The sequence below is a fragment of the Anastrepha obliqua genome, chromosome 4 (assembly GCF_027943255.1).
Source record: "Anastrepha obliqua isolate idAnaObli1 chromosome 4, idAnaObli1_1.0, whole genome shotgun sequence".
Taxonomy (NCBI): Eukaryota; Metazoa; Arthropoda; class Insecta; order Diptera; family Tephritidae; genus Anastrepha; species Anastrepha obliqua.
Window position 1 is genome coordinate 41,613,077 of NC_072895.1, and position 13,027 is coordinate 41,626,103.

The window sequence follows — 13,027 nt, forward strand, 5'->3', positions numbered from 1 at the left end:
GAGAAGACATAACTTATCAACTCGCCAACATAGATGGATCAAGTCACCTGCTTCTCGTCTTGGGACTTTTCGAAAATATCCCAGACCCAACTTCATTTACGTGCACTCATTTTCCGATTACAGACTAACATTTTTTTCGCTAAGACTCGTTTACTTGAATTTCAATGACTCGAATCGAGTAATATTGTAAAATTTGAATAGGTCGAGGTTGAATTCGAATAATAGATAAAAAATCGGAAGCGTGTTTCTATTCGAATGTCATGAAACTGTTAATAATCATGCATTGAATATTGTCCGAATATTCAGTTAACTACTTGTAAATAGCCAACACTACGAGTCATTTTAAGAGCCCTAATATATACCCACTTCGAGTCACCAAGTTTTAAACTCCTATAAAATAACTTAAGGAGTAGCAGAGGCTGTGTCCTATTACGTTTCCTAATTAACCCCTGCAATACTTCAAAAGCCGGCATCTGGGCTCGATCCAAAGCTGCTGAGAAAACAACTCTAATGGGCGTTCCCCCGACAATCGCTTCTTCGGAACGACCCGGACTTATATCCGCCTAAGGACTTCGGCAACATTCCATATATTATATAAGTATAGGGAATATTTATACTACAACAATAACAACAACAACAATTCTAATGGAAATACCTTCATTGACAGCCAGGCAGCCATTAAAGTAACAATACCAGCGATTATGAATTCACTTTGTGTACAGAGGCCGCGAAACGAGATAAACAAACTTGCAAAAATATGCGTGCCAAGCATCGATGCATGCCTAATTCACTCAACGGCACTATTCCAACAACTTTAGAGTTTAAATTTAAAGGTCACGCCTTTGCACCAACTCTTGGGTAAGACAAGGGGCCAATTGTGGCCCAAGCGTGATTACTTTCGAATAAAAAGAAATTCCCCCCAGTCTACATGTCAAGTCTAAAATGGAGCTTATTACATGGTGAAGATTTATCCACTCAATCTCTAATAGACTTTAGAAAATTAGGAAATGCATATTCCTCTTTGACGGCAAAGTCTATCATATCGGTGAAAATGAATACACAGAGAAACTAGAATGGCAAACTCCATCACTTATCGTCTTGCACTAATCGATCTTTGAGAAGTTAAGTTTTAAGCTTAATCATATTTAGCGATCACTATCTTAGAATTTATTTAAAATCCATTAAAGTTATTACCCCGAAAAACGAAATGCAAACCTACTCTCTCCAGAGCGAATCTAGATTATTTTTGTCGAATTTCGAGAGCATCCCATTCTTCTACGTAGAGTTGATATGTATCAACTATTGCATATGAATGCAACCGCTTAACTGATGTTATATGAGTATTTAACAATCTGGTTACGGTTCCTGCTAAACCACTTCAATCAAATAAAAAAAGTCATAGAATTTTGCCCATAGCAGTCGCCATAGCCGAATGGATTTATGCGTCACTAACATTCGAGGGTACTGAAAGAACCAAACGATAGAAAAGGTTTTTTCTAAATCGATCGCCTTTCGGCTGTACTTCGAGCCCATCCGAGTGTATTTCTGTCATGAAGGGGTTCTTCATACAAAACCAGCTGCAGTTCAGAGACAGCATAAAACTGTAGATCCCTGCATTTGGTAGAAGAAGCTCAGCTAACACCCAAACGAGGAATTCTGCCTATACTAATATATGAACCACACGAGCCACTCTCACAGTCCAGCTCTTACAATAAACAACGCCCATCTCAAAATCATTGATAGCTTTAAATACTTGGGCTCGCATGGCAGCGAAGATGGCACCTTCGAACTAGAAATTGTTCACCGAATTCAATGGGGATGACCAAGCTGAAGAGCAGCCTCTAGTGTCTTGTGTGACAAGACAATTCCTCAAAAATGAAGAGGTAAAATCTTCAAAAGTATGACATATGCACCCGAGTGCTGGGCTGTGCCACGTAAACTGGAGTAAACTCGACAGATTCTGAGGTATGCCGCTGACCCATCTCAGACACTGCTGCAGAAGATTCCAAGCACCTTTATTCTTAGTAGCAATAAAGTTGCCCCAAACAGCACATAAGGCTTAAGAAAACCACCTACGCTGGTACAGAAATGTAATGAGAAGACCAGAGGAAAACACAGCGAGGCAAGTATTGCAGTTGCAGATGGCGAAAAGAGAGCCGGGCAGATCACCAAAAACCTGGAAAAACACCATTGAAAACGACACGCGCTGCAGAAACATCAGACGACTCATGACCGCGTAAACTCCATACTTCGCACAAGAAGAACTGACCCGAAATAGGATAAGGCTAGGTTAAATAAGTTCTCGCAATATTTTCAGAAAATTCGAAAGACAAGTTTTTTCCTCAAAAGTCATTTTATCACCTTCAAAATTGTGTGGTGTACAAACCATTTTAATCCATGAAAACCGTGAACATTGCTTTTTTTTACTAAAACCGACGTGGTCACTTTACTATTGGTTCATTTGGAGCTCTCTATTTACTCGCCTGATGCCTGAGTTGTATGTTGTACTCATTTCCGGTAACTTTTTTTGCATGAAATTCAGGACGTTTGTGACTAACTTTGCACTAGTACGACGCAAACTCAAACTAATAACTGCAATGTCCTGAACGGAGCCATAAGCTATGTTAAAATCCTCTGCTAACTCTTAGGTGGTTACTTTGCATTTTACGCATTTTTAACGCAAGATTTAATGCAAAATTTAATACAAACTCGTTGTTACAAATTCAAATCCATTGTTAAAACTATAAAAAATCGAAATCACTTGCAGAAGTATTGTAGATTTACTCAAGATGGCGTAACTTTCACGATAAAAGTTTGGTAGGACCGTTAATCACGGATGTGGGAACCTAGCACAAAAACAAAAAAAAAAAAAACAGAAATCAAATGAGCTCGCTTAGAACGTCACCTGGTGGTTGGTCTGGTAAATTATTGATCAAGGTGGTGCTTACTACACAACGGGCATAAATATGAACCGCTGTGTAAACTCTAAGTTTGTTCGGCGAGCTAGAATTAACTTATCGATTGATTACCTACCAAGTGTGAGCTAAATTTGCGGATTTAAATTTCTAAATTGGTTACTTAACTATAGTTAATGTTGATTTTTAAGATCTCCTGGAAGTCTTCAGCTGCATACTTTGTAATTATAATTCTCAAGAGTGGTTCGGTGTGACTGGCCCAAGCAATCGCTTGCCTCAATATATGTCGGTGATTTACAAACTCATTTTAGCTATTTTAATAAAACAAAAGTGTATGAAATAAATATTTAGTTAATTAAAAAGTTATAAATATTAAATTACAATACTTAGCAAATCTTTTATAACCATATAAACACATATTTATACACTTTTAACGAAGCAACAGAAAATGACTTAGTACTTCTTATCTACCAAGCACAAAATTTTTGGATACTAATTCAGCTCTTAAGCCTTGGATTTTTCATAGCTATGGCTGAAGAAGTCACAACTTTGTAAATAGAACTATGTAAATAATATACAGTCCGTGAAAAAATTATAGCTCCTCAACATTTTAATTAGCTTTGAATATTTTTTTTATTTTTTGTGGTTCAATGATTTTTATTTTTTACGAAAGTATACCTCATTGTCTGGCAAAAACCATTGAAGTCTAAATTTTTTACTTTGTGCAAAAATTAGAAAAATTCTGCAAACTTTTCGTTACAATGCCATGTTTTTTTTTTTAATTTTATAGAAAAATATTTGACACGCAGCCTAATAGCCCATGAAATTTTAATATAATAAAGTGCAAGTTTGAAGCAGCCAAAAACTTCCATTAATTTTTTCAATTTTTTTTTTCTTGATGGTGTTGCGATTTTTTCCATAAAACAGATGTAAAACATTTATTTTATATACGGAGCAAATGAGCAACACCGTCAGGGGAAAAAATCTTCTTCAATCAACGATCAATCAATTCTAGCAACTTCCAGCTTGCACTTTAATTATACAAAAAATGGGCTTTAAAATTGTGTACCCATTTTTTTCTATAATTCTGATTCAAAAGTTTAAAATTTGTATGAAAATTTGTCGAATTCTTACAAATCTTACACAAAGTCTGAAACTTGTATAAATATAGTCTTCGTTATAAAACTAAAGGCTTTTTTTCCTTCGAGTAGTTTCTTACTTCAATAAGTTTAGATTTTTGTTTCAGTGTAAGTATTTTCAGACAAATGTGCAGTATGACATTTAGACAGATTACAAATATTTTTCAATTACATATTTTATAGTTTAACAAATCCAACAAGATTAAAGGGTAAGTGGTTAGGTTGACTTGGCTGGCTGAAAGCCATCATATAGATCTATTGGTCATTAGAGGTACCAGATGGAGCTTGACCTTTACGTTTCTTTGTGGTAAGCTTCTTCTAATAAGCGTCCTTTGCGAATCTCAGTAAGCCATGAAGCCCATACGCCGAGAGACATTCTAATTTCTCATTTTGTAGAGCTCCTAGGCATTTCATTCGGGTTCTGGCTAATGCAGAACAAGAACATAGAAGGTGTTATATATGTAGAACTAAACTTAATAAAAAAAATATTTTAAATTAAAAAAAAAATTAATAGATAGTCAAATCTTGTCAAAATATTGAGGTGTTCTATATATTTTTTGCGGACTGTAGATTTTGTTTTTGAAATTTAGCTGCTAAAGTCAAATAAGTTGTTTTGTCAAAAGTCCATAGATTTGTATGTACGCGTAGATGTACTACTACAATCATACCATTATATTTAGTTAGCACAACAACAATAAACAACAACAATACTACCATCACCACGAATAGCACCATTGTGAATATGAATGTAGCAACAACAATAACAACAACAACATCATCAACTACACCGGCGAACACCATTAGTACATCAACATCAATCAATCGCATGGCACTGGCACCGGTGCCATCCGTCTGTGTACGCGTGCCCCACAGTCCCACCGGGGACTCGGGCGCTGGCACACCCATTGCTGGAAGGCACCCACCCTATAGTGACAGTGATTTAATGACACTATTCGTGCGTGAGTGTAACAACACAACAACATCTGTATTTTTATATATCTCTAAGTATTTCTAATTCCACTTACCGCTCGCTCGCTCGCTCAATTGCTGGTTCATTGGCTCGTTCGTACGCACGTTTGTTCGATCCCTCCTAATTTCAAGTGTATTCGAAACTAAATCAATGCCCCGCTCCAAACAATCCGTTATTCTAATTTTGGATACTCACTTCCGCTCATATCCGTCGCCTATGAATGCTTAACAGTCCATAATATTTTATTTATTTATTTTATTTTTATTTTTTTTTATTTATTACTTTGTAAGTAGCCCACAATCTCCTGCCCAGATATAGTCGACAAACTTGTCCCCACCTCCTTGCCTCTAAATGCCACCACAATCCTAACCGCGTCTAAGCGATACGTAAACACACACGAGTCCGACCGCCACATTAACCGCATAACCAAAACAATCAGTTAGTTATGCATTACCGGGCATCCTTCACAACGCCGCCAACATCACCAGTTAACTATCGACAATCACAAAGCCACAACATGTCCCGTTATGTTGCCTCATTTGCTGTTATTTTCACATAGTTGCATGCGCATGCGTGTTAGTACACTCGGATGTGATTGCATGCATACCTATGTTGTAGTATAGTGATGTGTGTGTGTGTATTTATAGGCGAATGCATTTAATCGCATGCTCTTGTTCGTCTATCCATCTATGTTTAGGTGCAATTGCTTTTGTGCATGCGTGTGTGTATGTGTTGGTATTTGATGCCTTAATCACCGTTTCAGCGTCAACGCCTCCATTTACTTTCACTTCCGCTGGATGCCGTTGCATGCAACCACGTGATGCACGTGTCTAAATATCAGCCAACACGCACTCGTACTTTTGCATCTATAGAGAATCACATTGGATATCCGTATGAAATTCACTGAACTGTGCTGCATGTCAACGCCCATTTCATGTTATTCTGTAATTATTTAAAAGGTTGATTACATATTTTACTATACGTTTGAAAAATTTCTAATTTTTAAATATACCTCCCGCTGATATTTCAATGCATTTGCATTTTTTTAATTTTGGCTTTTTATGAAAAACTATTCATTTGGCCGTAATTTTGATTAAGACGATCATGTGAAGTCAGATGGCCAAATGTATGGAAACGGAAGAGTTAGTTATTTCAATGAATCGCAGGCTGATAAAACAATATTGATGTAGGTTACATATGCACATATGTAAGTATGTACATTAGAACGCCATAAAATGTGTATGGAATTTGCAAAAGTGTTCAAATTTTTTTTTACCCAAGCATATTTTCATAGTTGCTAAAAAATAAATTAAATTAGCGTTTTTATTTCATTTCAAGATTCAGTTTAATTAAAAAATCGAATATGAAATAAGACTACACTAAATAGCCTATTACAAGGCGTGAAAGTGATATAAATCATTATTTTTTAAATATTTTTTTTTCGCCGTCAGAAAAACTCAGTTTCGAAAAATTTTGTTTTCACCACTTAAAGTCACAAGAAGGGACACTTGTAGGTCAAAAGTTTATATGAGTGAAATATTCACGGTTTGCTTCTAAGTGTATAAAAGAGCTAATATTATGATTTTTTCATAAACCACTTATTTAGGAGATATTCAAAGCCATGCTGTTTATAAGTTTTGCGGTTCTGTAAGAAAAACGCAATTTTATGGTATGAAATATACTTTATTATTCAATATTCACTAAATATCAATACACTTGTTCCAACGAGATTCCAATTCATGAATTCCCTGAAGTGAGAATCTGGAAGAGCTGAAAAATACGATTCCACAGAATGGTGAAGTCACATTTGATTAAAAACGCTTTCCACGGATGAATTTTCTTAGGTCTGCAAACAGATGGAAGTTGGTAGAGGTCCAATCTGTTGAAAACGGGGGATACTCCAACAATTCGAACTCCGATTCATGGCTTTTAGCTATTTTCATAATGATCTTGTGAAAAATAATTTTGTTCTTTTGCAAACTGGGTCTTTTTCATGATTTTTTTCCTTCAGCTGGTCTCAAGGGTTACAGTAATATTCAGAATTTATTGCTTTACCAATTCGCAACTAATCCACAAGCAAAATTCCTTTCGCATCCCAAAAAACTGATGCCAACCACCTTCTTGGCCGATTTGTGAACACGAACTCATTTTAGAGACGAAGAACCAGCTTCACACCAGTCTTTAGCTTCTTGCTCTTATTTAGAATCATGGTGGTAGACCCAGGGTTCATCCGCGGTGATGTATCGACACACAAAATCCACTTAATAATTTCGAAAACGCACTGAATGTTGATGAAAAAGTCACATTCGAATATGGTTTTGCGCACACAGCTTTCTGAAACCCAATACTTCAAAATATTAGTTACACCGTCAATGAGATACCTACTAAATCTCTTGCCGTCACTTGAAGATTTTCCAATACCATATTCTGTATTTTTTCTACGATTTCTGGTGTTGTTACTGTTTTCGGACGTCCTTGGCATGGATCATATTCAAGGGTGGTATGGCCCAGTTTAAGTTCAGGAACTCATCTTTCTACTGCCTTAATTGATGGCGAAAAGTCCTTATACACTTTCAACACTCCTTCATAAATTTCCTTTGCTTTTAGACCTTCTTAAAATAAAACTTCTATCCCTGCAGGATATTTGATTTTTTCCATTGATACTGAAAGGCTTCTAAACAAAGAATGAATTTACAGATTGAAATGAAACTTAACATACGTTCATATGAAGAGTGTACCAACATAACAAAAAAATGTAGACTGGTAGTAACGGCCTCTCTTATCGCACCGCAAAACTTATTGAACAACCTAGTAAAATTTGCAAAAATTATAGTTGTGTCTTTATTTTAATCCAGAATAGGAACTTGAAAACTTGAAGAGCACTAGGAACTAAAAAAACATTTTTATCGAAAAATATACATGCATATACACACTCATAAAAAAGAAAAGAAAAGTCATTAGTACAGTGGAATCCCGCTAATTCGTATTCGCAAGATTTCACTAATATTTTACGATTTAATGAGGTTCTGAGATTAGAGAGATTTCGATTTTACGAAAATAAGTAATTTCGTATGTCATAAGATCCTCCCAATGGCATTCAGCTGGAACCCGCTAGGGAGTAGAGGTCGCGGGCAGGCAAAAAATACTTGCAGAGGATCGATGTTGCGCGGGCTAACAGACATCACACGAGACGGCGCAAAAACAAAACAGCCCAAAACCGTGTACGATGGAAGAGTCTTGTCGAGGCCCTATGCTCCCGAGCGAAGTGAGCAAGAAAAAAGCGCAAAAAAAGGATCCTCCTCATTCTCGTCATTTTCGTCACCACTTTCATTGTTCTACCTTAAAATTTCTTCCAAATTTTCATAATTTTTCATTATACTGATAAAATTTTGTTTCATATTCAAATTCATATAAATGCTCATAGGAAAATCTGTACCTAGGGGTCTATTATACAAGTATATTACAGTTTTCGGGTTTCCGCAGAAAGGCTAAAAGTTTTTGTTTATAAATTTCCTCAAAAGTCATATAGTCATATTGCCCACCGCCATAACATATGGAAATATTATGCAAGTATGTGAACAAAAAAAACGACTGCCGTAGTCGAAATATTGGATAGCTACCACTCAGTAGGACCCGTGCTCGAAACCCCGGGTGAGCATGAATACCTAATGATAGAAACGATTTTTATAATAGCGGTCACCCCTCGGCAGGCAATGGCAAACCAGCTTTCCGCCATGGAAAAAACTCTTTTTATAAAAGTCACCTGCCGTTCTTGTAAAAGAACATCAAGACGGACGCCATAAATTGAAGTAGAACTTCAACCCTGCCTTTTTGGCATCTATCTATTTCGCTATTGGTAGATTTTTCAAATTCTGATATCTTAACATAAGCAGTTCCACGGATAGGTAATTATTTTCAGTAGGAGGTGCCAGGCTCTCTCTCCGATATCTACGCAGCCATCGATTTATTTCTGTGCCGGTACATTAATACACTCAGAATTTTACATAGTGGGTAAGAGAAAAGTATCAGGGAAGTCAATTTTAGGAAAATTCTGAAATGTTCGGGATCTTATTTTGTAATCCCGGTATTTCGGCACTGTCCCGAATTGAAACGAAGTATAGAATTTGGTGAATTTATAATATATTAGCGAATTACTATTTAAAATTAAAGTATTTGTTTTGATCAAAGTGTGATCGTAAAGAAATTAAAGCGGAACTTGAATTTGTTGTATACAAAGTTAACAGATGAGAAATTCGTTTCAGCTTCAACACTTGTTGGTTGGATTGTTGATATAAGTTGAAATTATTTCTAAAGGTAATAGCATCCGTCACCATCATTAGAAAAAATATCGATTTCCCTAATCAAAACTACTGGTATATCATACGACTTTTTATTAACTCTGATTTTTGTGAGCTGCTAGGTAGAGCTCTCTGCCATATAAAAACTCCACTTTTTCATAAAACAACTGTTACAAACGCTTAATCCTCAGCCAATGCAGCAAATAAAGCTTTGTTTTCCTCAAAAAGGGCGATTTTTGTAATAAAAATTTAACTAATTGCATCTGATGGAAAAAATTTGAAACAACGTCCCGGGATTTTAATTTACTAGTTTCGGGATTTTCGGTAACAAAAAAAATCAGGATCACAGAATCCCGGTGATCTTTAGTATAGCCTAAGCCTATTGAATTTATGTATACTATATTTTCAAGCTAATAATTTCCAATTGAATATATGTACTCATATATTATATTTTCAAGCTAACAATCTAGTGGCTTGAAAGCCGTCAGCCTCTAGCGAAGCTTTTTGGATCACGTCAAAACACGTAGACAAAACAAGAAACTTTTAGATGGACTGACATCAGTTCCCCGAACCAGTTGCAAGACGATATGCCGACTTTGTTTTGTTTTTTTGAAAATTAAAAGTTTTGGATAAACTGTGATCCTGTATTATCTGTCGCCTACAAAAAACAACTTAGATTAAATTAATTTAGCAATTTTTCTAAGATATATTTTCTTTGACTTTAAAAATTTAATATCTTTCCAATATTACGTAAGTACTTATTTCGATACGTAATTTATGGCCTTGACAGACGGCGGCATTAAGCGGGATTACCGGCGCAATCAATTCTGATTAAAATCGTAGTGTGAAAGATGGTTGTGACGCGGATTAGTGAACAGCCGATTTGCTTATGGAATGGCATTGCCACTAAAAGATGGACTTCAGGCAACAAATACGGGTATAAGCTGGCCTAATACTAAGAAATAATTATTTATTTAAAAAAATCCAAAATTGCAATTTCTCAAACTGCTCTGAAATATGTAAACAATTAAAGTAATTTCGAAAGTGTTTGTGCAAACTAGCATCGCATCCAGTCTTTCTTATTCTTCTCTTTAAAAGTTTCATTATTTTTCATTCACAATAGATATAATTGCCATTTTTGGCACTGATTTCATCCAAAATTTCCCTAATCCCTGAAATAGTAAGAATTAAGTATAGTTGTCAATCCACATTAGTTGCACTTAATTCATGAGATAATTCCAAATTAAGTCGTCAATCTCAATTAACGCCACCGTCTGTCTAGGCTATTAGGTCGCTATCAAAAGGTACACGAAATATTTTTAATAAACGATTTAAATCAGTATTCAGAAAAGAATTTGCAAAGCCTGCAATGGCTTTCGAATTTAGTTTTTTTTTTGGGCAAAAAATTTATTAACGAAGGTGGCACTAAGAACCAAATCTATTTACATCTTTTACTGAAAACATAGTTCACTTACTTAGGAAACTCTAATGAAAATAAGATCATTGTAAAGTTTATGTGTTTAATATTTTTATCTACTGTGAAATGGCCCACAGCTTACATAAATTTCACAGAGGCTACTGAATTGTGAACTAAATTTCCTGTAGCTATGAAATATTTCTTCTTCACATTTAAGTCATTAAAGCGTCTGCATTTAAAATCACAAAAAAGTTAATGCTTTTTGCAAGCAATTTGTTTCCAAAATTTCTCTTTTTGCTTAATATTTTGAATCTTTTGCATATTATACCTATTTCTACAACTACCGCCATGCATCAAACTTTCCCCTTTTGCATATCTATTTATTATTTTTTCATCTTTTTCAACGCTTTGCTTCTGCTCAGAATTGTGTAGCTTGCGAAATCTCTGTGTATATTTCAAAGCCTATTTTTGGAATCCGCATTTGTAAATACTGTACATACATACAAATTTGACCTTTTGAACAATGCATTGTAAATAAAATGTAAATAAATGTGTATGTGTATAAAAGAAACCCACACTGTTTGCTCTTCTGCATCCAAAGCCTCGCTATCAAATATGTAAAAGCTCAAAAGCTTTAAAACTCTAATAATCGCAACCATACATGTATGTGAAAATTAAAAAAAAAGAATATTGTTCTCTCTTCTGTCCATTCCGTAAATAGCAACTGATAATCTAACGTCTGTGATAATCTCAGATTCGAAGCAGAATCTCAAGGATACAACGGTGACATCGATGAATGCAACGCAAACACCCTCAGCAACAACAACCACTACAGTCACCACAACGATACCGCCGATGCTGGGTGGCGGTGGCGGCGGAAATGGCATGGGTGGTGGCAGCAGTAGTGGTGGCTGTGGGCTAGGTGGTGGCGGTGGTCTAAGTCTGCCCACTGCCACGCTAACCACCAGCAATCACTTGGATGTGCCGCAAGCGGGGAATCCAAATCTACTAAGTCCCGACGTGCTCAATCAGCGAAGAGGTGAGTTGGGAGTGATGTCCAAATATAGAGTGATGCCCAAGTATAGATAAAGAGAGAATGAGAGAATGAGAGAGAGAGAGAGAGAGAGAGAGTAGAGAGAGCGATAGTGAATAGAGCGTGATTTTAATGAATATTTTCAGATAAATTTACTACTCTAAGTGCACAATGCAAAAATTCATTAAACACAGAGCGATGCGAATCTTTCAAATGTTCATTCTATTCATTCCATTCGATGTCATGCTATTCAATACCATTCCATTTGACGATAGTCTATTACATTTCTTTACATTCAATTTAAATTCCTCAAACGTTTTATAATATCTTATGAACTAAATATCCATACATCCATTTTTGTCATTAGTTGTGAAATAATTTGAACTTGACTCGTAGAACTCGTAGGTATTAAACCGGCCATAGGTTAGATTAGCCAGATTGCTTGTCTACGTCAAGACACTTGGTGGCTCTAAGGCCCATTGTGGAACCTGCATTTGATCGCCACCCCCAAACTTAGTTGTTTAAGCCAGTTAGAAACCCCTTTTAAGAAGGTAACAGTCCCTCCAGTAAGACAGTTTGCGAATTTCCCAGGTTTTCAAAGAAATAATCGCCAAATATTTGGCACGGCTTCTTTACAGTGCAGGACATTCACAGAGGAGGTGTTGTACTGACTCAATATCTTTTTCATCTTCACAACTCCAGCAGACGTCATTAAACGAACGAAATTTCGGCTACCATATCATAGGGGACTCAGCAGTAGAATTCTGCCCGCACACGTATTCACACACTTATCCAATCAGTCGTTGTTCTGACGGCAATGAAGTGATTTGGGCGTAGACTGCGCTGATTTTGTTTGTATATCACCACACAATCTCAGGTATTACAAACACCTGTTATGAACTCGGTTACGTCAGCCAAACAGTTTATTCCTTCAAAATTGCTGAGAGCCGCTTAACGGTCTGATATTGACAAAACCTCTGAAATCTTTTGAACCACTGATCCTACACACTCATACACTTTATCCTGTTTCTAGTCAGTGGAATGGCTAATCATTATTTTTCTCTAGCAGATAATCCCCAAGATTGGTTCTTATCCGTGCTTGTAACAGCTTTTGGTGTCGGAATTCTCCTCCAACTCTAACTTCTCTTCCTTACACATAAGGCCTTTTAGTTTTTCAACTGCACTTTAACACTTTACGCTGCCTCTAGCGGGTGGAGTGGCTATTCAGTTGGATATACATATTTATAGGTATGTA

The 13,027-nt window shown here is 36.1% G+C and overlaps 1 protein-coding gene across 4 annotated transcripts in view; it reads left to right on the top strand.

Annotated features, from left to right (window-relative positions):
- Positions 1-13,027, top strand: part of LOC129243560 (potassium channel subfamily T member 1) — a 180,165-nt gene that overhangs the window by 116,184 nt on the left and 50,954 nt on the right. For all 4 annotated transcript variants that reach the window (XM_054880657.1, XM_054880656.1, XM_054880660.1 and 1 more), the window contains exon 14: positions 11,461-11,778. In XM_054880657.1, coding sequence (XP_054736632.1) covers positions 11,461-11,778 — 318 coding nt within the window. The remainder of the gene's footprint in view (positions 1-11,460; positions 11,779-13,027) is intronic.